The sequence below is a fragment of the Arabidopsis lyrata genome, assembly GCF_000004255.2.
Source record: "Arabidopsis lyrata subsp. lyrata unplaced genomic scaffold ARALYscaffold_5, whole genome shotgun sequence".
Taxonomy (NCBI): domain Eukaryota; kingdom Viridiplantae; phylum Streptophyta; class Magnoliopsida; order Brassicales; family Brassicaceae; genus Arabidopsis; species Arabidopsis lyrata.
The window spans coordinates 12,448,769-12,473,059 of NW_003302551.1; the positions used below are offsets into that span (position 1 = coordinate 12,448,769).

The 24,291-nt window shown below is 36.5% G+C and overlaps 7 protein-coding genes and 1 long non-coding RNA gene across 11 annotated transcripts; 2 read left to right on the forward strand and 6 right to left on the reverse strand.

Annotated features, from left to right (window-relative positions):
* Positions 1–623: 623 nt before the first annotated feature.
* Positions 624–1,482, reverse strand: LOC110228448. Its single transcript, XR_002332000.1, has 2 exons — positions 1,113–1,482; positions 624–1,035 (listed from the first exon to the last, which is right to left on the reverse strand). It is a non-coding gene; the product is annotated as an uncharacterized LOC110228448 (long non-coding RNA).
* A 365-nt stretch (positions 1,483–1,847) lies between these two features.
* On the forward strand, positions 1,848–3,903 carry LOC9311842 (nudix hydrolase 9). Its single transcript, XM_021026870.1, is given in 10 exon segments — positions 1,848–1,967; positions 2,043–2,117; positions 2,302–2,358; positions 2,529–2,614; positions 2,737–2,795; positions 2,899–3,047; positions 3,142–3,285; positions 3,372–3,530; positions 3,642–3,722; positions 3,724–3,903. Coding segments are annotated over 10 exon segments (936 nt in total). The 5' UTR covers positions 1,848–1,880; the 3' UTR covers positions 3,763–3,903.
* A 1,080-nt stretch (positions 3,904–4,983) lies between these two features.
* Positions 4,984–7,233, reverse strand: LOC9311844 (topless-related protein 3). Its single transcript, XM_002877416.2, has 4 exons — positions 7,047–7,233; positions 6,440–6,619; positions 6,237–6,344; positions 4,984–6,106 (listed from the first exon to the last, which is right to left on the reverse strand). The coding sequence occupies exons 1-4, from the start codon at positions 7,124–7,126 to the stop codon at positions 5,911–5,913; spliced, it is 564 nt and encodes a 187-aa protein (XP_002877462.1). The 5' UTR covers positions 7,127–7,233; the 3' UTR covers positions 4,984–5,910.
* Positions 7,234–10,740: 3,507 nt separating this feature from the next.
* Positions 10,741–12,153, reverse strand: LOC9313531 (F-box/kelch-repeat protein At3g13680). Its single transcript, XM_002877417.2, has one exon. It carries the CDS (start codon positions 12,021–12,023, stop codon positions 10,854–10,856), a length of 1,170 nt encoding a protein of 389 aa, XP_002877463.1. The 5' UTR covers positions 12,024–12,153; the 3' UTR covers positions 10,741–10,853.
* A 759-nt stretch (positions 12,154–12,912) lies between these two features.
* LOC9313532 (exosome complex exonuclease RRP46 homolog) lies at positions 12,913–15,147 on the reverse strand. 2 transcript variants are annotated; one of them, XM_021024401.1, is made up of 9 exons: positions 15,038–15,147; positions 14,702–14,817; positions 14,477–14,590; positions 14,257–14,357; positions 14,099–14,119; positions 13,802–13,874; positions 13,651–13,718; positions 13,439–13,571; positions 12,913–13,268 (listed from the first exon to the last, which is right to left on the reverse strand). In XM_021024401.1, exons 2-9 carry the CDS (start codon positions 14,805–14,807, stop codon positions 13,156–13,158), a joined length of 729 nt encoding a protein of 242 aa, XP_020880060.1. In that variant the 5' UTR covers positions 14,808–14,817; positions 15,038–15,147; the 3' UTR covers positions 12,913–13,155. The 2 variants fall into 2 exon arrangements, with proteins under 2 accessions (XP_020880060.1, XP_020880061.1); XM_021024402.1 differs by having other exon boundaries at positions 14,702–14,820; positions 15,038–15,136.
* Positions 15,148–15,256: 109 nt separating this feature from the next.
* LOC9313533 (E3 UFM1-protein ligase 1 homolog) lies at positions 15,257–20,511 on the forward strand. The gene is made up of 20 exons (XM_002875730.2): positions 15,257–15,546; positions 15,795–16,106; positions 16,206–16,472; positions 16,634–16,681; positions 16,857–16,922; positions 17,060–17,163; positions 17,283–17,376; positions 17,451–17,507; positions 17,620–18,007; positions 18,102–18,256; positions 18,412–18,477; positions 18,561–18,629; positions 18,708–18,800; positions 18,913–18,978; positions 19,327–19,373; positions 19,465–19,528; positions 19,624–19,701; positions 19,779–19,841; positions 19,989–20,081; positions 20,190–20,511. Exons 1-20 carry the CDS (start codon positions 15,373–15,375, stop codon positions 20,298–20,300), a joined length of 2,415 nt encoding a protein of 804 aa, XP_002875776.1. The 5' UTR covers positions 15,257–15,372; the 3' UTR covers positions 20,301–20,511.
* On the reverse strand, positions 20,440–21,151 carry LOC9311845 (17.4 kDa class I heat shock protein). Its single transcript, XM_002877419.2, has one exon. The coding sequence runs from the start codon at positions 21,057–21,059 to the stop codon at positions 20,589–20,591; it is 471 nt and encodes a 156-aa protein (XP_002877465.1). The 5' UTR covers positions 21,060–21,151; the 3' UTR covers positions 20,440–20,588.
* Positions 21,152–21,519: 368 nt separating this feature from the next.
* Positions 21,520–23,552, reverse strand: LOC9313534 (putative two-component response regulator ARR21). 3 transcript variants are annotated; one of them, XR_002331751.1, is made up of 4 exons: positions 23,238–23,552; positions 22,309–22,488; positions 21,860–22,187; positions 21,520–21,599 (listed from the first exon to the last, which is right to left on the reverse strand). XR_002331751.1 is itself a non-coding variant. In XM_021024403.1 (3 exons), exons 1-3 carry the CDS (start codon positions 23,359–23,361, stop codon positions 21,925–21,927), a joined length of 579 nt encoding a protein of 192 aa, XP_020880062.1. In that variant the 5' UTR covers positions 23,362–23,552; the 3' UTR covers positions 21,812–21,924. The 3 variants fall into 3 exon arrangements, 1 of the variants encoding a protein (XP_020880062.1); XR_002331750.1 differs by having other exon boundaries at positions 21,860–22,199; XM_021024403.1 differs by lacking the exon at positions 21,520–21,599 and having other exon boundaries at positions 21,812–22,199.
* Positions 23,553–24,291: the final 739 nt, after the last annotated feature.

Here is a 24,291-nt window from a genome sequence, read left to right on the forward strand (position 1 = left end):
GACTCAGTTGGCTTCGGCGGAGCCGTGATTGAAGTCGTGGAAAATCAGGCCGTCAGTGGAAGTCTGTTAGCTAGCCTTTCTTTGGGTAATGGCGTCCTTTTGACTAGTAACGAAAACGAAGTCCCTCTCATTCACCAGATCACCAATATCCAACATAATCAAATGATCAGCTCGTAGGTACAACTAGTCAACAAAACCATAACTTTAAGGAAATTTTTTTCCCAACCCCTGCAATGTATCATCAAGAGTTGTACCTGTAATCATATCAGTTGACAATTTGAATGGTCTTTTATTGAACTTGGGTGAAACAACACATAAACTAAGGGGAACAATAATCATTTAGTAAATAGTGATATGATCATCAGTTTGTCTTTCCACAAACATCTTGATTAAACAAAAGCAAGATGTCATATATATATAGATAACGAAAGCTAGAAACAAGATCTTTCTCAGATAACTGAAATGGATATTGTTTCATGAACATGTTAACGAGAACGGATGACTATAGCAAGGACGAGATAGAGATAATTATATCAGACACGCCCATCAGTAGACTGTTTGATGCCAAGAAAGTAAGAGAGACCATCATGCTTTCGAGACCCATCTGTTGTTTTGAATTTGTCTTACGTCAGGACTATACGTTCTTATGTCATTTCTGCAACTCTCTTTACATCATGTATTTATTTTAAGAAAAATGTTGCAATATGAAGGGATGATCCTATGAGATCAGGAAATAGTCGCACTAGAGTTTAAAGAAAAAGAACCGAAACTCTCATTGCAGAAGCTTAAGTTGGTGGGTCCTTTCGCTTAAGTTGTGAGCTTTCAGATGGCTCAATTTGCGAGCCTCCACCAGCAGAGTCAATTCCAAGACAATATTGCGACCTGACATAGACCATTTTGTATAAACCAACTCCAACAGATGGCATTCTGAGATATTGCTTCCCAGGATTAGTACAAAATTTTCTCGTGTACGATTATCTAGTCTCCAGCTTAAAATGTCAGTTATGATCCTGCGAATTTTCGCAGGTCCCTCTCCTGAAAACCATACGAATATATATATATTATAAACGCGACGTGGATCAAAGTTATTTAAGACATGAAAGAGACTTCACCTGCGAGTGTGTGATTGACAACGATTTTGAGGTGACCACCAACCACTGGGATCAGATTCGTGTCACCACAATAGATGGAACCCGTACCACGATAGTCAATTACCTTTGGCAGAGATTAGGTCCTGCGGGCTGATACAGAGATCTAATTCAACCCTAAATAATTTAACAAACTTTATATAGCTTTTGAGGGAGAGGTTTTAGACATAACAAAAGTGATACGTCGCCGTTTACTTGTCTGGACCAAATACTTATTTATCTATGGGCTTGTATATTGACCCAATACCATAATAATTAAAATTTTCAAATTACTTTTTATGATGATCGAGTTGGATTCGAAGAGTGTACACCGCAGGTTTATTAATTTTTACATTATTGATAAATGTTATAGGTCTTGGTTGATGTTTTTTTTTCGGTACTTAATGATAAGATATAGATTTTCATATTTTGTGATATTGATGATGAGTCTTATTGTAGTGTGTTATGGATCATGGATGTTTAAGGAACTCGGAAGAAATTGGTTCTGAATTCGACCAAATATTGGTTGGTGAATACAAACCAAATTTGGTTTACTTCGGTTTAAAAGGTGTCATTTTAATTTTTTGGGGTAAGCCTAAGCCATGTCTTATGTATCTTAAAAGGCCACAAAAGGCCCATTAGTTCCTTTCTTGAGATTAATGGTTTCTTTATCGGCCCATTTAGTGGTATCCAGCCCATTAACGGTTTCTTTCTTCTTTCACATTGCCTTCTTTCTGTGTCGGAGCTTCTTCCATGGCGAAACTAGCACAAGAGATGAATCCTGAAGGTTCACGATACCAGCTTCTTCTCTCATGTCCTTCTGGCCTCTCTCCGTCTCAGGTTATTCTCTAATCGAATCTGTACACTGTGATTGTATCCTTAATCATCTGATTTCGTCGTTTCAATTCAAAAAAGGTCTCAGTGGATTTCTCGAAATCGCATGATCGGATTCCTCATCCTGATCCTGATCTCGAAGATTCTATTTCTCAGGTGAGAAATCGAAAATGGAGTATCTAGAACTAGTTTTGGTTTCTGAATTATGCAACGTAATCCAATAATGCTTTGATCGTAACAATGTTGAAGATTCCACTACTTAGTCATCTAATTTTTCATGACGTGATTTGAATGTTTCGACTTGATCCGAATTTTGATGTGATTACTTTGGCAAATTTAGGTTTGGGAGCAAAGATCACAGAGCAATTCATCATTGTTCAATGGCCAAAAATTTAGGGTATGCATCAATGTTTTGAGATTTTTATTTATGTTTCTTTGCATTTGATTGCATTGGTTTTGAAGTTGTTTGGTACTTAGTCACTAATCAAAGCAGCTACTTCATGTATTTAAACTTCGACATAGATTGTTTATTTGTTCGATAAGCTTACTCTTAGTTATAATTTTCAGTATGGATCATATTGTTTAGGTGGTGATGATGGTGGTGCCAATGAAGTGCCACACGTTTGTCTTCGTCTTGGCCTGACTGATTACAGGTTTCTCATTTATCTTTATTTTTCATTTCTTTGTACATGATTAGGCTTATAGTTTATTGATTTCTGGTATACATTGTATGGTTTGATGGGGAGAATTATTAATCATGGACATGGTTTCCAAGGACTTTTGTAGGAACGAATTTGAGTTCTCTGTGGGAGAGGTTCCTTGTTCCATCAGAAGGTATATCTGCACAAACCCAATCTCTGGTGCCTTGTCGTGAAACTGGAGAGATTCTATTGGATTTGTTTGCGTTTCTTATCGCTTTAGTTTTGTTCTCCCACAGATGACTCTGTAAGATGTCGACATACCTCAAGTCCATTGGGTAATGGTGCAGTTATCGAGACTTCTGACAAGAAGATTATTGTGTTACGCCGGAGTAATAATGTCGGGGAATTTCCAGGTCACTATGTATTCCCTGGGGGACATCCAGAGGTATTTACATAAAGCATCCTATATATACATAAATCATCAGCAGATTGTCCTGTTTCTGACTCTTTGGCCTTGTCGATTACTTTAAACATTGCAGCCAACAGCAGTAGGCATTGATTATCATCAGCTTGAAAATGATGTTCAAACCGGTGAAGTTTTAAACAAGAAGGTAACTCAAGAAATGTTTGACAGTATTATCTGTGAAGTTGTTGAAGAAACTGGAATACCAGCATCATCACTTGTAAGCCAGAAAGATTTCTTTTGGTCTCTCACTTAATTAGGCATCCCAAGAGATATCTAATAGGAATTTCTTTTATACAACTACAGAGCCCGCCTCTCTTCATCGGTATATCTCGTAGGGAGTTGAATGTACGACCAGCTATGTTTTTCTACCTCAAGTGTAGTCATCATTCAGATGATATTCCAAGATTATACTCTAGCGCTGAAGATGGGTTCGAGTCAACACAGCTCCACACTGTCTCATTGGTTAGTTCTCTAATCCATTAAGGAAGAAAAACCATCGACTGCATGTTTTACTCTCTAAATGTTATGATCCCATCACGAATAACTGTAGTTTCGCTTTAATTAATCGATCAGGATGAGCTGAAGATGATGACATCGAGAATGCCTGGTTGCCATCATGGTGGATTCGCTCTCTACGAACTGATGCTTCAACGCTTTCAAGAACACTAAGGAAACAGCGTTAATAGCAACGTAAGAGGAAATACTTAAACTTTACACCTAGTTGTGTTATGGTTTGCTAATGATCATGTCATTTTCGAGTAAATTTTATTATAATTAATCCCAATAATTTTAAAAATCCATGATAATGAGTAACTGATTAATTCAGGGATCGAAAGCTCTAAGTTATGTTCGATAAAAGGTTAATTTGTTTACATATGTAAATGGAGAGTTCTACAGAACCTACAACAGAGGAAATATGAAAGCTTACAAATCTCAAGCAAACACCATTATGATTCATGAGTTTACCCGGTTTTGGATGAATGGATGAATTCCTCTGGCTTTGTTTGAATTTACTCCTAAAAAGTGCAGATAAATTAGCCTTAGCACGACCATTCTCCACATACTAGAAATAATCGTCTACCGAAACAAAAGCAATGATTCAGAACTATATAGTAGATAATGCAGTGATTGAGAAACAAAATCTTTAAAACATTCTTAGACAAATGGAACGTAAGAATACAATAGACCGCTGCATGGAATTCTATTCAAGAAAGTGAGAGTTGTATTTGGAAAGACGAAATAAGCCAAGGCCGCCATTTTCTGTTCTTTGAGCGTGTTACAAGACAAGGACAATTATTATGAGAGGAAAGGAAATGAGATGGATGACCAATCGATATTCGCAATATTGAGTCAGTCACTCGACAACTACTCTGTATTATTCTTTTTAGAATCGTCTCATACATCTTTTCGACTTTTCCTAAATTATGCAAAGTAAGCATCAGCCAGAAAAATCTATTTCCTACCAAGCGAAACCAGGAATCACCTGTACCACAGACAGTACTGAAGCAACAAAAACAGCATCGAGACCAATCTGCCCGGTTTTAGGCTTCCATATGACTTCAGAACAAGCCTTCTCAACCATTTCATTCCACGTAGTTCCTGCTTTAGACTGCAGCTAGAACTTTGGTATCCCCTGAAATAAAAACGAGAACCATACCCATTTGAAAGTTCCATATGGACTGTCCGCTGAACCCTTCAATCAAACCTACGCTCAGTTTCTTTGTCTTCTGATAACTTTACCATGCAACCTTCCACAGAGACACTGCAGGATTAACAGATGATGGACTAGTACCTCTGTTGCCACCCTGTCCTTCCGGCAGAATTAGCAGATAGGTATATTTTATAGAATTTAGTTATAATTACAGCTATCCCGAAGCTAACATTGTTGAATTCATTGTGAATTAGGATGTATATCATCATATAGAAGGGATAACAGAGTTGAAGCACAGCTTAAACAAGAGAAACTATTTTCTGAGGAGTCAGAGGATGCACTTCCAATAGCTGTTCTTGGTCAGGCCAGATTTGTTGAACACTACACAGAGCTACAAGAGAAGTAAAATGACTTAGGCGTAAACCATAAAGCAACGGTGGAGTGGATACTGGAGTTGAAGAAGCAGTAAGTATCAAAGGCTGGTAAAATGGGTTGGGGTTCTGGTTCTGCTAATTCACTTTCTACTGAGCTCTAAGCCCTTGAAGTAGAAAGTGAAAAGAAATAGAAAGAGAAAGGGATTTTTTGAAGAAGGAAAACGTAAGCCTCAAGATTGAATACCGCTGGAGTTCTTGTTAGACTCAGAGAAGCTGCTGAGGTAACACAAATTTTTCATATTTTAATCGATAAACCATTGGTGTGTGAGTGAGCGTGGCATTTTTTTCTGAGTTTTGGGCTCCCACTATGAACATATTCCGTTCCAGGAAAAGTTCAATGAAGTAGAAGAAGAAAACGAGAAGTGAAAGAAAAAATATGGAAAAGCTATAAGAGGAGACACAAGTTGGAAGTGGTAACAATCAAACAGAATCTAAAACAAAACGCATTGCGAGAATCTGCATTACATTTACTATGAACATATTCGGTTGCAGGAAAAGTTCAATGAAGTAGAAGAAGAAAACTAAAAGCTAAAGAAGAAAAGGGAAAAGCTAAAGAGGAGACAGAGTCAAACAGAATCTAAAGCAAAACACATTGCAAGCCGCATTACAGTCACTGCATCAGAGGAACAACTAGGCTATTGAGGAAGGTATGTAGAAACATAGCAAAGTGCATGACTTATTGCAGAAGTTTGCAACCTGTTGAATTCGCTAGAATCTTAAAACCATCCCTTGTGGAAACAGCTAGAAGGTTGCCTTTTTAAGATTCTAGCGAATGGTTTTGACTAGGAGCAGGCTGGGTACATCGTGCTAGAGAACGTAGAGTTGCAGGTGCCAGAGAAGGAGGCGCCAATTTGCCATGAAGAAGAGGGTTCTCTTGAATTTGTGTTTCAAGATAATCCAAGGTGACTTTCCGATGAGCTTTGCGCTCATATTGGGAAAGCTCTTCATGCTCCCTGCATTTCAATAAGGAAAGATAAGGGATCCATCTTGACAGATACTATTTTCTGAGTACTAGTGGTAAATTCAAATTATATGGTATAAATACTTAATAGAATCATACAATTTTGGTTATTAAAGACCTACATGATATTTTGCAAAGTAAGAAGCTGAATCAGCTCTTTGTACTGCTTTGTATCAGAGAAAACTCCTAAATCCTGCCGCAATATGTGAAGAGCCATTGTCTTGTCTTTCCTACATAGAAGCAATGAAATGGTAACAACAATCTTCAACCACTAAGAAGATCTTACAAGAGTGTAAGATTACAAAATACATGTATGGATTCATACCGTTCAAGAGCCTCTATATACTTGACCTTCCAAATCTGAAAGAATGTATCCCTTGTGTAATCATTATCGTTGACATTGATAAAGCCTCTGAGATAACTCTCGACTTCATCCCATTCACCAGCAATAAAGTTTTCCTTGAAATATTGCAGGTTGAAGATATAACCTGTTTCTTTCTCAAGCCTACAACAATGGAAATAAGAATCATCTCATCATCCCGTAACATAAGCAATCAATTAGTTGCATATCAATCTGTAATTACTGAGTATCAATTTCATATCTTGGTTGATTAGGATTTAGGAATCATCTCATCATCCCGTAACATCCGCATTCACTGTAATTAGTGAGTATCAATCTCATATCTTGGTTGATTAGGAAACTAGATTGAATCTTTGTAGTATATATGTAATGCACATAACCCTATTGGAATATACACAAAATTCTCCAAACTACATCGTCTCTGTTCTTGAATCAAACCATTACTAAACATTTTCTCAAACACCTTAACTACGTGAAATAAAGGATCAATCTTTGGTGAATCTTTGTTTAACATACAATAACTTAACTTAGTCAAATAAAAAATCATCAATCTTGAAGAAACACAACATACCTGTGCATGGAATCGAGTAATTTTTCCTCCTCGAGAAATTGGAGAACGATGAGCACCAAATCTCGTCTCAAATCCGACATCTTTGAAGGCTTTGAGAGATTCCGAAGAGCTTGGAATATCAAGAATTCGAGAGAGAGAGCTTTGGATTACTAGGGTTTCGCAAAGAATCGTTTCTTTCAATGGTGGATTTGGGATTACTGAGACTTGAGCGAGAGACACTTTCAAAAGACGAGAGAGTGAGAGGGAAACACCTTTATATATCCCATGTGGGCCCCATAATTTCTAGCTCTTCTTCTTTTATGTAAAAAAATACTTATATGTTACTGTTAGGGGTGGGCACAAGGCAAATACTTACTCTTTTAGCGATACTTATTACTTGGCTTGCCTTGTACGAGTAATAAAAATTAGTACTTGTGCTTGGCTTGTTGAAAACGAGTACTTGTAATTTCGAGTACTTGCTAAAAAATGAGCGACTTGCGAGTTACTTGCCTTGCCTTATTACTTGCTACTTGCGACTTACTTGCAAGTAACACTTTCAAAATTTTTACATATTTAAATTTTACTTTATTTTTGATGTAACTTTTAATTATGTTCTTAAAACTAATAGAATATGAAATATATGTATATAAAATGGTAAAATATTAAGAGTACCGGATCAAACAAGCCGAGTATTAATTTTTTTTTCCACTACTTGTTGCTTGGCTTGTACTTGCAAGTATTTAAATTATACTACTTAGTACTTGACTTGACAATAACGAGTACTTGTTTTTTCAAGGCGAGTACGAGGCAAGTAACGAGTATGAGACGAGTAACGAGTACTTGTGCCTCAGCCTAGTTAGTGTGACTTCTTATCAAATTGAATATTTCGGAAAAAATAAATTCAATAAAACGAAAAATTATTTACTCAAATCTTCTTCAGCTAAAACCCAAAAAAATTGAATAAAATATAGAAGAACTAGAAAAGCTGTTCTGCTATATAATCGTTTTCTTGAAAATGTATTGTGATGCATGTAAGATTATTTAGTTCTTTCAACATTGTTTAATATGTGTTCTCAAAAATTAATCATATTTTTTCTTGTGTGTTTAGGAATAAAATTGTTAAATGAAAATTACTTTTCTGATTTTATAATTGACCTTTACATACACGAATGTATAAAGTTTTTAATAATTGTTTCCTCTGAAAAAATTATTTAAATGTGAGAAGTAGACTACGAGAGTGTGTTCTTAATAAAGGTCGAGCTAGTCAAATTATTTAGCTTGTAAACTAAAGATGCCTAGATTGAAACAAACAATTGGTCTTTTACATATACATCTTGTTTTTTTGGTCAGAAAAATGTTCTCGTCAACTAATAACGAGAAACAGAGTTTTCAAGGGAAAACGACTACAACTTTAGAATTGAGTAGTAGCTTTATCCGATTCAAATCAAGCGCATTCATCAGCGCTACTCTTGCTTCCCCTGCCTAGGTGAGAGCAAAAACTTATTATAGTCCGAGAAAGAGCCTAAATCAGTGTCTGATTGATCAAGGAAGCACCAAGTTAAGCCATTGTTCCTATTGTTAGGATTCCATGCAGCATCACCAAATGAAACAACGAAGGGCAGAGAGGAGTTTGGGGTTTATCAGCCTGATCTTCAGGTACAATTGCTTGAATCCATAGAGAAATATGAGCCGCTTGCCAATCTTTTGCTTTCTGAATAGACTTGGCCACAGTTTCAACTTCAGAGAAAGCTCGATAAATCAGTTGATTCCTGGCTGTCCACAAATTCTAGCAGATCCAAGGATAAACTTCACCATTTGCTATGCCTGTAGGAGAGACATTTACTAGACGTTTTGCTTGGAGAAAATCCAGAATCAAGCTGTAACCCCATCCTATGAATTGGGGATAGATGCCAGATCTGTTCTGCAAAAATGCATTCAAAAAGCACGTCAGGTAACATCTCAAGGAGGTCACATCTTCTTCATCTTGCGTCAACCGTTACTCCACGTTATGATAGCAGTCCTTGCCAATTGAAATCAGTAAATGCAGCAGAGGGATCAATCCTTGATCGAAAAGCATATCCTGTTCGAGTAGAGTAAGTGCTGTTTGTTACCCTTAACCAGACTAGTTTATCTATTCTTCTAACAGAGCTCAAAACCAGCTGAGTGATGCGCTGTTCATACTGCGAGATAAGTTTTCTACTTTTCTCCACATTCCAATGGTGGGAATCCTGGTGTATTATATCTCTGAGACTCGAAGATCCTCATGGTGCTTCTGTTGACTGAGAGTCAGGGGTCTGTCCATAACATCCTCTCTATTGCCAGTTAACCGACCAATTCCTTTTCTTTAGCACACCACGACCTGCAATGATTCTTCTTCATCGATTTGAGGGATTAGATGGGAGAGAACACTCCAGAAAGGAGGATTCATGGCAATACTTGTCCAAAAGTACTCGAGAGAGCAAAGAATGTGGATATTAAGTACCCACCAACAGATTTTTTTAAGGAGTGCACCGTTAAAGGTTACAATATCCCTAAAAACCAAGTCCTCCGGCCTTTTTTGCCTTATATATATCTTTGATGGTATGGCAAATTCACTCCTACACATGTTTCTTTATTTGCTCCTTACCTGTAATGATTTCTAATTTCTATGCAGCCCCTTTGAAATTTTGCTGCCGACATAACCTTAGTTCTCATTCATTTTAAAACTTGCACAAAACATGAGGCACCTTATATTGAAAGATTACCCTAGAAAGATAGAGATAGCAAAAATATTCTAGAAGTCACTAAACCAAAACAACCGCCCAAATCATGGGAAGATACTGTAACTCTCGGGCTCTATTTGGTAGTTTGAATCCACCAATACTGAAACTACCAAGCGTAGCCGCTTCACTTTTCTCAATAAGAGGTGAAGTTAGTTAGATCAGGCTTACAAACAATCATCTAGAACACTGTTTGTACATCCCACCATTACCGTACATGCCTGAACCTCAAAAGAGACCACTATATCAACCCCTACACAATATGCCTCACTACTACCTTATGTATTCCACCTCCATAAATTGCTGACCCATATCCGGAGTTAAAATTTATGTTCCAACTCTAGCTTAAGTGATGTACAGCAAATACTAAGCATTTTTTCCTGTTAAAATAAATAACTCAGCAAATACCATCACCATGCATCATCATCAAGACACAAACTTACATTCATAACTCGTAAGTGCCCCCACAATTCTGTTTTTACCAAAGGTGTAGATTCCATCAAACCATTGGTAAATGAATGAGAACTACACAGCACAACTTTATGAGTGAATGCTTCCGTAGATGAAATCAGTTTTATCATTCACAGGAAATGGCCTAAACTAACTAAAACCTGAAATACATTGATAACAGACCTTTCAGGCATTGGTAATTAACAGGATAACAGACCTTTCAGGCATTGGAGAAGAAGTCATAAACATCTCTCTCAGCATCTTTTACAGGCATATGCTAATATGAAATCATTTAGGTTGGCTTGTTTTTCCTCCTGCATTATCAACCAAATGTCATATGGTCTGTTGCCGGATCGGCTTCGGTCAGTGATACTAAAAATGATATCTATAATACTGAAATAAACTGCATAGTTTGATATCCATGTTCATATAGGTTGGGCAAGTTAAAGGAAGGACAATAAGAAGCTCGCCTGAAGGACTACCATAGAAAGTAAGAGTCGGAAATGTACCTTGTCGAATCCAAATTCTTTATTAGGTGATAAACAGAAAAACACAAACTAATCAGGTTCAAAAGTAAATGAATGCAAGAAACAAAAAATGTATTTGTAAATGGAACTAACTAATAATAATCACGTTCTTTCCCTTTTCCCGGTTGGTTGATTTGCAGTTGTACTAAGCTTGGAACATAAGAAGAGCACACAACTGGGTAACAATACTTTCTCGGAGTATATCCAAACATGTATGGTTTGTCAAGTTTTGCGAGATTCGGAGCTTCTCCGATATTCACAGATTTGAAGTATCCACCTTGTCCAATGATGTGAGCTGTTTGGTAACGAGTCTCATCATATTTGTAATCTAGACCAAAAACCACAGCAACTTTCTTCCCCTCGTCAATGAAAAAACTCCCAGCCTCAATGTGAACATGAGAACCACGGAACGATCTCAAAAACTTGCTCCAGGACACCGCATTGGGTTCAAGCTTATTCGTAACCCAAATCTCATATACGCTAGATAAATTCAGGTGGTAACTAAACACGGCGAGCTGCTCCTCTCCAACACAAGACAGAGTCATAGTTTCTGAACGATAAGAGTGAAACGAAAGAGGCAGAGGCAGGGGCGGTCCAAATCTCTCACTTGTAAAATCAAAACAGAGTAAACTATCTTCAATCTTTCTTCTCACCCCTTCTCCTCCACTCACTGTTATCTTCTCATGACCCAAAAAATAGCTATCTCCCTTCAAAGACACACCACGTTGATGAGACGGTATCTCCCAATCGGGAGTGACACAATAAAACTTCCATAAATCAGAGCTAAGATCATAGATTTCGTACCCAAAACAAGAAATCCTCAAAATCTTGTGGTTACGGTTCTTGTCATAACCAAGAGCATACCTGTCTGAGCTGAGGAAACTGGTTCTGGGTTGGATCCACTTGGTTTGACCCAAATACGGGTTCCATACCACAAGCCCTGTGTTGTCCTTAACGACGCATAACAACAAGCCGTCGCAGTGAAACAATTTAGATATCTTCACTTGATCAAGTAAAGCTACCTGCTTTATAGATGGGTCTGCGCCGTAGTCTTCGTTTGGGAGATTGAATTTCACTGAACAAACTCTATAATCCATCATCATGAATCCCAAAAACTGTTTCTCTGTTTTACCAAAAATCTGATTTTTCGATAAAGCATTCCATTTTTTGCAAGTAGATCGTAAAGCTTTCAGAGATGTTGCTGGAACCCTACAGAGTATCTCCTCTACCAATTCCTCGGACAGATCTGATATTGTCGTCATTCTTTCAAACTTTCAAGCTTCGATAAACAGCTCCGCTAGGTTTGGACGAAAGAAAAGAAAATAATTATTCCTTTTCAGGACAGGACAGGAGAGCAAGTCACATACTGTCTCTCAACTCTCAAGTATTCGAAGACAAATCGGCCTACTGTATGAACCGAACCCAACCGACCGAACAGAAATTTGTTAATTGGGCTTGTTATTAGATTTTGAATTAGTCCAATTTCTTTTTTTTTTAAGTCCAATTTCTTCGAAGTTGGTTCGAATTAACTACTGAATTAGGAAAAAATTCGGTTTAGTTCAGAGTTGATTTTAAACCCTACAACCGAACTGGACCGAATTATTTTCGGTTCGATTCGGCAGAACTATAATAGAAAACTGGAAAACCAAATAAACCGACAATTTAAATCAATAAAACCAAATGCCCGGGGTTAGTTTTTGATATCTACTAAATAACCTAAATTGTTTTCGTTAGCTGATTGATAACTATGGACAACTTGAACTCACCTATATAGTTTTCTGTGTATTTTTGTTACCCATTTACCAATTTTAGCTACAACACTGGTACCATAAGGCAAGTATTATTGTCCTCATGTCTTCTGTTACAGTGACCTTTTTGGTCTGTGGAACTCAAGTTGTGCTATGCCTCTGATCAACGCACTACTTATTGAGCTGGCACCCATCAGCTTGAATCAGAGAGTATTAATATTTTTTTTGTCAATGAATAGATAGGCCAATTTGCTTTCATTACTACTTTCTCCCTATTCTTAAAAATTGTTGTGCTTATCGTTCGTATGCTGGATAATTGAAAGCAATAGCTCATCTGTTTCGAATCTGATCCCACGGGCTGAATCTGATCCCATTAGATTTGCTTTGAACAAAAGAGGGAATGTCATGAAGAAGTGACGAATCAAGTAGTTCGTCAGATTCATACATCAATAGCTCTGACCATGGCTACCATTTGTATTAAAGATACGAGGTTCATCTGTTCACATATCTAACGATACTAGATTCTTAGGCCTCCAGCATTTAAGATTTGATTAGACACATCGACGATAAGGATTCTATAAAAGCTACAACAGGAGAAATATGAAACCGTCAAAATCTCATGCAAACCATTATGAATTTGTGCTCTTTACCCGGCCTTGGATGAATCTTTTTGGCTTTGTTGGAAGTTCTTTCTAAAAAATGCAGATAAACTAGCCGTAGCAGCACGGCCGTTCTCTACACACAGGAAATAATCGTCCACTGAAACAAAACAGAAACAAAAGGCGAGAATTCAGAATTATAAATGATGCAGTGATTGAGAGAAACAAGTTCTTAACACATATCTCAGACAAACGAAATGTATGAGCATAATAGACCACTGCTTTAAACATATAGTGAATTCTATTCAAGAAAGGAAAGTTGATCAGTACCTGACATTACTCCATGGGTAACTGATGTAATGATCCCATGCTCTACTGGCTCGCCTTCCGCTACTGATGATCCTTCCGGAAGAACAGAGAGAGTTGTATTTGGAAAGACTAAATAAGCAAAGGCCGTCATTTTCTGTCCATTGCAGTTTCAAGTAAGTATAACAAACACGCAAAACAAAAGATAACAATGGACGATAAGGTATTTAAATAACCTTTTCTTCAAGCTTGTTTGGATCGAGTACGAGATATCCATTATCAGCCAGGCAACAACATATAGCAACTGAAAGATAAAAACGCCAATGAAATAGTAAGAAGAAACACACAAAGTCAATTAGAGAAGAGTATAAAGTTGCAAAGAAGTACCAGCGAGATGCTTCATAGGGATTCCTGCATCGACAAGCGCTGCACATGCTGCATTTATCGCACACGGTAGAAGCTACACAGAATTGAATCAAGGAACAAGCAGCCAAAACTGTCTTCCAAATTAATGCACCAATTATTCCACTAAAACATATTCACACTCCCAGCTTATGGAATTAAAATCCTTCACTACTAAAAACTCTATAAATGCTCAGACCGACATTGCTTATACCGGATTAAATGTGTTTGAGACAGCATCAGTAAATGTTTACCAAGGGGCAAGGAACATAAAAAGGATACAGAACCATCATCATGTACAACCTACACGGAAATCAAAAATGAAAACATCAGATACAACTCAAATTCAGAATCTCACAAGGCAGGACAATTATTACAAGGGAGTGGAGGTACTGAAATGGATGAAGAATCGATATAAACAACATTCAATAGCTACTCACCTGAATTATCACTGAGGTGGTGGTATTTGGATTAACTGTCAAAACACAAATACTCTGTATTGTCCTTTTCATTATCATCTCATACTCCTTTTCTACTTTTCCTATCATTATGCAAAGTAAAATTCAGTCAGAATCTAAAAAACCAAGAATCACCTGTTCCGCATATTCAAGCAACAAAACAACATCCAGACATGATTAAACTAAATGCATTTACGATTACCAATCTGCCCAGTTTTAGGCTTCCATATGACTTCAAAACAAGCCTTCTCAGCATTTTCATTCTTCTTCGTTCCTGCTTTAGGTCCATAAACTGCAGCTAGAACTTTTGTATCCCCTGAAAATATAAACGAGAAGCATACACATTAGAAACTTCCATCAATCCCATTCAAAAAGGACTACAAAACTTTGTACCCATAAGATATATTAAGAAATCTGATAAAAGTACCTTGTGACCAACTAGCAGAGCCATGAGGACGATGAAGGATATTACGGGAACAAGCAAGAGGTCTCAGCTGATTCGGCGTTCTTCCATCTTCTCTATCAATCTCCATTGCTCCAATCCTTCTTCACACAAAAGGGTTTCACAAAGTAAGCATCTTTAGTCACAAATTCAAAATTGTCAGATTCTATAACTAAGAATTCGTATCACTGAAAGCAAAAACAAAACCGCTTCTAACTCAACACTAGCTCAACAATAGCTCAATTCAAAACTAGAGTAAAAACCTAATTTCGAGGAAGCTAGAAGAAGAGAGACGATTCCTTATTAGACTAGAAAACTAACCAAAGCGAAGATACAGCTACGGAGTTGAAGAACTGAGGCAGAGAGGAGAGAAGAAGAATCGCTCTGATTTTCTGAAGAATTAGGGTTTATTTGGTTTAAGTTTCAAAACCCTCAATTCAAATTAATTAAAGTGTACCGACATCAAACCGGTCGGTCCGGTTTACGTTTAACCAGTAAACTCAATTGAGGAAAGATAGTTAATGCGGCGTTTGAACATAATCAAATCTTCCGGAGAAAGAATCTGAGTATAACTGACGGAAAAATTCCGACGATCCTTTGCATCGACGATATCAAATTTGATCTGAGATTCAAATTCCGGTGATAATTCGAAGAAGATGGATGATGAATTGTTGGAATTGCAGCGTCAGTTCGAGTTTGCTCAACAGGTGAAGTCAAGCGTGAGATTATCGGATCGAAATGTTGTCGAATTGGTTCAGAAGCTTCAGGAGCTTGGCGTTATAGACTTCGATCTGCTTCATACCGTCACCGGAAAAGAATACATCACTCAGGTATAGATTCTGTTCAAAGTCCGGTGTGAATTTAGACTGTTTAAGAATCAACACTGGGTTTTTCAAAATTTTATGGCATCATGATGTGAGTTATGTGTTAATGGAGTGAAACTATGTTAACTCTGCTTGTTGCATGAGGAATTGAATCGAAAAAAATGAAGTGAAATTGTTTGATCTAGTTTTTGCTGAACGCTGCGAAGGATTTGGTGAAGTTTTTTTTTGTAATTGTTCTTCTTGATTTGTCGCAGGAGCAATTGAGGAATGAAATTACTCGTGAGATTAGTAAATTGGGACGTGTCTCTGTTATTGATCTGTCAGATACGATTGGGGTTGATTTGTATCATGTGGAGAAGCAAGCACAAGATGTGGTGTTGAATGATCCAGGGTTAATGTTGGTTCAGGGAGAAATAATATCACAAAATTATTGGGATTCGATTGCAGAAGAAATTAATGAGAGGCTTCAAGAATGCAGCCAAATTGCTGTCGCTGAACTTGCTGGTCAGTTACAGGTTGGCTCTGAGTTGGTGCAATCGGTTTTGGAGCCTCGACTTGGAACTTTGGTAATTGTGCTTCTCATCTTGAGCTTTCCAGATTGTGTTTATATGAATGAGAGCTTTTATATTTGTGTATTTTTTTTTTTATGCTTCAATCTTTTTTAGGTGAAAGCAAGGCTAGAAGGTGGACAGTTATATACACCTGCTTATGTAGAACGTGTGACCGCTATGGTTCGAGGTGCTTCCAGGGGTATTTTTGTTCCCTCCAACTTATCGGCATTGTGGGCACCATTGCAACAGTTGGTACAAGAAATGAATGGAGCCAGTGGAGTTGCTGTTGAGAATTCATTTTTCCAGTCTATATTTAACCGACTGTTGAAGGAAGAGGAGATGCTTGGATCACTACGTGCTGGAACCCATTGGACTCCTAGCGTATGTCATAACATTCCTATCTTTTGGGTTTCTGCCACTAATGGATTTACAACTCGATTACTAATTAACGACAGTTTTTAAAATTTCATGAGAGCACTCTTTTCTATGCTTGATGGTTCAGTTACAATTCATTAGAGTAACTTGTTTGATTTTGGTGGCAGGCTTTTGCAATTGCTCAAAAGGAGTGCGTAGACTCTTCTTTTTCACAGGTTCGGTCATCATTTTCTCTGAAATGTCCTTAGTTCGTTTATTTATCAGCTGGTTGTGGAAGAGAACTAAATCTAAACTTCATCAGACTGCAGTTTTATCATGTTCTGTAAATTATTCTTTTTTGAAGAAATGGTGAATACGGATTTATGGTTGTTTTTTTCTGTTTTCCTGCAGAATTCCTACATCTCCTATGAGAGCATGCAGAAGCTTGGGATTTCTCAAGCTGTGCAGTTCTTACAGGTATTGTATCATGCTAGTTTAGTGTAATTGTTTTGTAGTTAGTGAAAATCTGAGTTATGAAATGATATCTAGAATGATTATTATGTTGCCTCTTTCACTGTTTTCTCATTATAAGTTGTGGTTTATGACATGTATAGTCTAGATATCCAGATGGTACACCTTTAGCTGCTGTATTTATTCATTCCTCAATGATTGAGATGCTGGATTCTGCAACCGAGGATGTTATTGAACAAAACAGTTGGTGAGATAAAATTTCTCGTACTCTGATTCCCTCCGTCTATGGTGTTTGTTTTCTTTTATGTTATGCTGCCTGTATCACTAGATCCTTTGTTACTGAGAAACCCATGATACTGTGTGCAGGATCGATTCCCTCTCTGTATTACCTTCATCATTCACTTCACAGGATGCAAAAAAGATGTTGCTTCTTTGTCCCTCTGTCCAATCAGCTCTCAAGGTGAGATTTTGATCAAATTTGATAACTAGTCGACATTCTGTTGCAATAAATTGCTGATTTATTTGGCCTTTCAGGCTGAGAAAGCACTTATCTTGGGTGAATCCTATATCCTGAGCAGTGGGTTTATCAAGGTAAACTTATGAAATGGAGGGTATTATTAGTAGTTTCCTTTCGAGCTGTTGCCTTTCCCATTTGGTTTTTTTCCATCTGAACTATGCCTTAGTTTGACCTACTAATGTTTAGGGCATATATGATCAAATTGAGAAAGAGGCAGAAGCTTTTAGCATCCAAGCTTCTACTGCTAGTTTGATAGATCCTTCAAGCAAATCGTCAGAGTCGACAGAAAGCATACCTGCTAATACGGAGAAAGGGTCAAAGAAGAAAAAAGGGAAGTCTGTCAGCATGAAGGCAGCTACCGTTGAAACTGTTCCAGATGATGAAGAGGATGCCCGTCCAAAATCTAAGAGAAACCAGAAGAAAGGCAGGGATTCATCGTCATCACAGAAGTTGGATTCAAAAGCAGGAGGCAAGAAAGAGTCGGTTAAGGCCCAAGAAAATAATAACTTCATTCCTCCAGACGAATGGGTGATGAAAAAGATCGTCGACTCTGTGCCTGAATTTGAAGATGATGGTACATCTGAGAACTTTTTCTTATGTATGCATAAAAACATTATGTAGCTATTAATTCTGAGTCCATGTGACATAAACTATGGGGTTTCTTGCAGGTACGGAGAACCCAGATTCGATTCTAAAGCATTTAGCTGATCATATGAAACCTATGCTCATTAATTCACTAAAGGAGAGAAGAAAGAAAATCTTCTCTGAAAATGCGGATAGAATGAGGCGCTTGATTGATGATCTGCAGAAAAAGCTTGATGAGGTTAAAACTAACTGCTTCGACTATAGTTTTATCTTCTTTCGCTAAAATTTACCAATGCCTTCCCTTTGTTTCTCATCTTGGAGCTGTTACTCACCACTAGCTCCCTGCATGATAGAATCTTGTGACCTTATTTTTCTTGGATTTCCTTTTGGCAGTCTTTCTTAAATATGCAGCTGTACGAAAAAGCTTTAGAGCTTTTCGAAGATGACCAATCGAATTCGGTAAGTACTTTCAGTCATTTTGCAAGCCACGTGTACTACTCAAAGAAGCTAGTGTGTAACACTTTCTTTTCTTCTGGCCCTAGGTTGTTTTACATAGGCATCTGCTGAGAACAACAGCAGCTACAATTGCTGATACACTTCTTCATGGCTTGGTAGGTCAAAAATAAAGTGGAGTTTCTAAGGCCATCTTCATCCTGATTTAACTAATCACAGTTCGATTATCAATACAGGACATCCACAACAAACTGAAGAATGGTACTGAAGTTGGAGAATCCAAAACGCAAGATCAAGTTCTGCTTGATTCCTCTGAGAGAACGGCCCTTGTAATGCAAATTTGATCACTAATCTAACTTCGTACTTTATTATTGCACGTTTCTATTGTGAATAGTGCTAGCCTATGTTTGACTCTCCCATGTTTCCTTTCTTTTGGGGCAGGCTAAGAATCTCAACGGTTCACTTTCGAAAAAGGCTCTTGCATTAGTTGAGGCATTGGAAGGAAAGGTTAGATCCTCGTTAATGGATAGATTTTTTTTCCTTACAGTTGTTAACATACTGCCTGGCATGTGAAAAAGTGATTCTCCTCCTGTGGCTGACCATGTTGATATACACCCAAAGTTTCTGTCCTGTTAGAATTTTAATGGGAGTCAGGGATCTTAACAAGAATATGGATGTGCACTGTGCACATAGCCACATATAGCTATGGAGTTAGAGAAAAATCTTTATTAATTATAACTTAGGCCTGATCTATTTTCCGCTACCTAGTTAATAACCCTCTTAAAGGTTAGTTTCTCTTTGGTTCTTCTAGTGAATACATTCTAAGCGCCATTGATGGGATTATATTTGTTTCAGCGTGTAGACACTTTCATGATCACCTTTAGAGACCTGGCAGAAGAAAGGTATTATAAATATTATTTTTTGAGGAATCTCTGAAGCAAGTCTGTTTTGTTTTCACCGGGTTTGAGCTGAATGTTTACTATAATTGTGCAGTGGATTAGTATTGAAAAAGCTTGACAAAAAACTGGAAAGGACACTCCTACATTCATACCGTAAGGTATGTACGACACACCATGTCGTTGTTTCTATGACTTTATGATTTGTCATCACTGCTTTTTATCCCTTCAATGATGATGTTATCTGTGGTTGCAGGATTTGATATCTCAAGTTTCTACCGAATCAGACCCTGTTGCACTTCTTGCTAAAGTTGTCTCTCTACTTTTTATTAAGGTACATATCGACGTTCGTGTAACTATATTCTGTGCTCAAAATCCAAATTCAACTTATGGCTGGAAAATTGTCGACAGGTTCACAATAAAGCTTTACAAGCCCCTGGTAGAGCCATTGCTGCAGCTATTTCACACTTGAAGGTATTACAACTTAAGGAGAGATTTGCAATAACCTTCTCTCTCGATCATTCCTATATTCCTCTTTTTTTGCATTCACTGGCGTCTAGTTGTTCTGTATTATATCTTGGCCTTCCTTAATCCTTATTACATCTTTTTGATACCTTGTAGGATAAACTTGATGAATCTGCGTACAAGACTTTGACAGATTACCAAACAGCAACTGTAACTCTTCTTGCTCTAATGTCAGCTTCATCCGGCGAGGTTCATTTCCTTCTCTTGTTTTGTGGACTACAAATGTTCATTGGAAACGCAGCCGATTAAATCTCTATAGTGAATGATCTCTAAAACCTATTCCATTAACATGTACAGGAACATGACTGCTCCGCAGACAGAATCTTGACCAAACGGGAATTTCTCGAGAGCCAGATGCCATTGCTTAGAACCCTCGTCCTCGGCGACTCACAGCCACAACAATCCTAATCCAACAGAGTCAGGCCCGGAGGTTTCCTTAGTGTTCTGCTGATAAGATAAGACCGAGGTCACTACTCTTGAAACTTGTTAGGATTAGGAGAAATGACTCATGTTAAGATCGATCTTAACTATCAAATGGAGGCATCTATATTTCAAAACACTCTTTTATTAAGATTTACTTATATCGATACAACGAGATCGGTGATTACAGGAGAAAGAAGCAGAAAGGAAGTTCGCACTATTTATTTTACACTATCACACATTATTGTCTTTAGCTTTCCAACTTCAAAGTTCCTCTTAACCAGAGATATCAATGGACTTGACCTCAGGCTTACTCTCCGGCACTTTCGGCACCGTAACGGACAACACACCATTCTCCATACTCGCCTTCACTTCCTCCACCTTCGCATTCTCCGGCAATCTAAACCTCCTAATGAACTTCCCACTCGACCTCTCCACACGGTGCCACTTGTCACTCTTCTCTTCATTCTCACTGCTCCTCTCACCGCTTATCTGAAGTATGTTCCCATCTTCAACCTCCACCTTCACCTCTTCCTTCTTAAGCCCCGGCAAGTCCGCCTTGAACACGTGCGCCTCAGGTGTCTCCCTCCAGTCCACTTTAGCGTTTGTGAACGCTGCCACGTCCTTGGCAGGTGCGTTTGTCAACCCAGGCGTCATGAATCCTTCGAATGGATCCCATACGTCTAGTGAAAATGGGTCGAACACGTTTGTTCTTCGGCCTCCAAAAAAGCTCGGAATTAGAGACATCGTTTTGTTTTGCTTTCTATGAATTTCTTTTCTCTCTTTTTTTTGATGCAAACACTTGTGTGCCTTGGCTTATTTATAGGGAGAAAAGATGGGAGAGTGGAGGATAAGAGACAGAAAGTTCTGCAAGTTTCTTGCAGTTTCAGGTTTCTTCTTTTCTTTTCTTTAGCGTATGTCAAGAGCGTCACTACCAGATTTCTCAGGTGACTTCAAGAAGTTTCGACATTGATTGTTGAGAGACGACATGCAGTTCATCAGGTGGGGCAGTGAACGCCATGTCGTTTTGTTTTAACATGGGCTTCGTTAATGGGCTTTAATACACCATGCAATTAATCACATGTTTACCGTAATGAACTTATATTTTTTGTTGCTAAACTAAAGGGTTATTATTGTACGTGAGAATTTAATAGAATATCATTAAAAAAAAAAAGTGAAGAAACAATTTCCACCATTTATGCTCTGATTTGGACAAAATTCATTTATTATTTTTTTTTTTTTTATCAATTACTCAATAATCCCCTCTTAAAATGAATACATGTTCTCCTAGGAAGAAGATAAAAAAAAAAAAAAAGTAAAAATTAAAAATAAATGGTATTCTATCACTACTAAAAGTTTTTGTTCAGAAAATACCATCACTAGTTTTTTCTTCCAAATAATACCACAAATTCAATATTAAAATAAAATAAAATCTATTTTAAATGTTGAAAATATATATATCTAAATTGGAAATAGGAAATCAAAATATAATATTTTAATTTTATTTGTAATTTATGTTAGTAATAAAATTCAATTTAGAGACTCACCATCATCACTAGGACCACCGGTAGGTTTTCTTTTTTCGATTTTTTCTCGAACCATCCGTACTAACTCAACTTCCATTTGTACTGTTCACGGTCACGGATCTTGAATCCGATTTAGATGAGACATCAGCTTGTTCAGGTAGCAACATGATTTGCTGAGGGACAATAACATCTGTGTCCTTGTGGTTGTGCTCGGTTGATAATGTTGACTTACTGTTCCTCTTGCTGGTTAAAGCAAACTGGTAAATCTTTGTTAAGTCAGATGGTTTAATGGGTTTTGTAATGAAACCCATCGCTCCACCACTTAAACTCTCCTCTTCTTTGTTTGTGTCTGATGACATAACTTTATATCAAAAGAAATGTAAGAGAAGACAAACGGTTAAATATATCTTAAACTATTACAAAAAATATATCATAATTTGATTTAAGCTGTAAAGAACAAAAAATGTTACCTAAGACCGGTAAATTTCCAAATTTTTCAGTGATTTTTTTTTTGAGTTGTACACCGTTCATGCCAGGCATGTAATAATCTGTGATTATGAGATCTATATTGTCTCGTTGAATTTCTAGAGTAGATAATGCTTTCTTTGGATCGTCTACAGTTATAACTGTGATCTCCATAACCGATGGATCTAAAACCATTTAACCAAAAAAAATTAATAAACTAAAATATAAAAAAATATTGCAAGTACTAAGAATTATTACTTTTTGATTGGTTTAACCTTTGAAAAAAAAGATAGGTTTTTCATAAGTTCGTATGGAGGGCTTATATACGAAACATAAGTTTTCCACCTTAAGTATAATATATTTCACAAATTTTGAGAAAAGTTCATAAGATTAGTAAAACATATTCTTTAAAATCACAACATTTTGATTGAAGTGTTTACAAATTCTTGTGATGGCTAGTTGATACTTATAAGAAAATTCGATTTGAAGAATATCAGCTAGTTTTAAACTAAGAAAAATTACATGTCGTATGCAAACACAATCTACAAATTAAATAATTTATTTTGAATTCAACACTAAGTTACTATTTTCAACACTAATCTCTTAAAAAAATTACATAGTATAAAGTATGGTTTGACAAAAAGAAAAGAAACTTTACATGGCATATTGGTTAGAATTTTTATCAATCAAACTGTTCGTTTCAAGGTCATCAAAATAAGAATACCTTGAAATTGTAGATGTGCACATGTAAATGGAATACGAATCCGGATGATTTAGAAGAATAATTGTTAAATTTCAACAAGTTTTGTTTTTAAATCTGCTAGTTGTTTCTCCAAAAGTTGTATTTCATACTAAAAAATAATAGAAAATAAAATCTCAATGAAATCACTAACAAAAAACCAATAACATATTATATATGATAATAATATTTTACCTATGTATTTGTTCTTTTCAAGCATGCGTGCCAAAATTTGAAGGAAAACATGATCATCGTCCACAACCATGACATTGATTCTGAAGACAGAGCTTTGGTTGTAGAAAGATTGAGCAAAAGCCATTCTAATAATCTTTGTAAAGACTTTTTTTTTGTTTTTGTTTTTCCAAGTTTGTATGAACTATTTAGGTTGCACAAAGCCCACTATTTAAAGGCGAGTAAAGTAGACACGTAAATGCAACATATGGCAATATTGTACTAGTGTATATGTAATTAATTATTATTTGTAGAAAGAAATAATAATAATATAAGATAAATGAAAACATAATTCTCTTTACTATTTTAATGATAATATTGAAAATTAAGAAAAGTTGAGAAAAAATAGAAAAAAGAGATGCAAACAAATATTACCCAATGTGCTAATTAATGTAAAAAATCTAGAATAAGTTAAGAAAAAATTAATGCTATTTACCAATAAATGTTTGGTAGATTTAACACACACAAAAAAAAACAAAAACAATTGGTAGTACTATAAAATGGATATGAACTTTTAGTGTTTCTCCATATTTTTTTCTTTCTTGTTTAGGATTGATTTTCATATAGATTTTCTACATATTTGTTGGATTTGTGCTATAAAGGGGAAATGTTGCAATATTGTTTCCAGAAATTCTAAATAAATTATGAATTTTTATTATTTCAAGATTAACTTTTATCTATAGAAAAAAAATGATGTAATGAAAATTGTCCATCCAAAAAACCTAATTTGTTCCATCTTTTTGATCTTCACATATACAAATGTGACTAGAACTAAGATTTGGATACACATTAGGTTCTATGATTTTTATGTTTCGAGTTTCGTAAAAGAAAAATATTTTTCATTAACTTTTTGTACTAAATATTTTTTATTTTTCTAATCTTATACTAAAACGTGCATTAATTCTTGTTATTTTTGGAATAATCATATACTTTTACTATTTAGATATAAATAAAATGACATCAACCTAGTATCTCAATTTAGAAATAAATCTTTCAATCACTATACTATTTTCTTCTA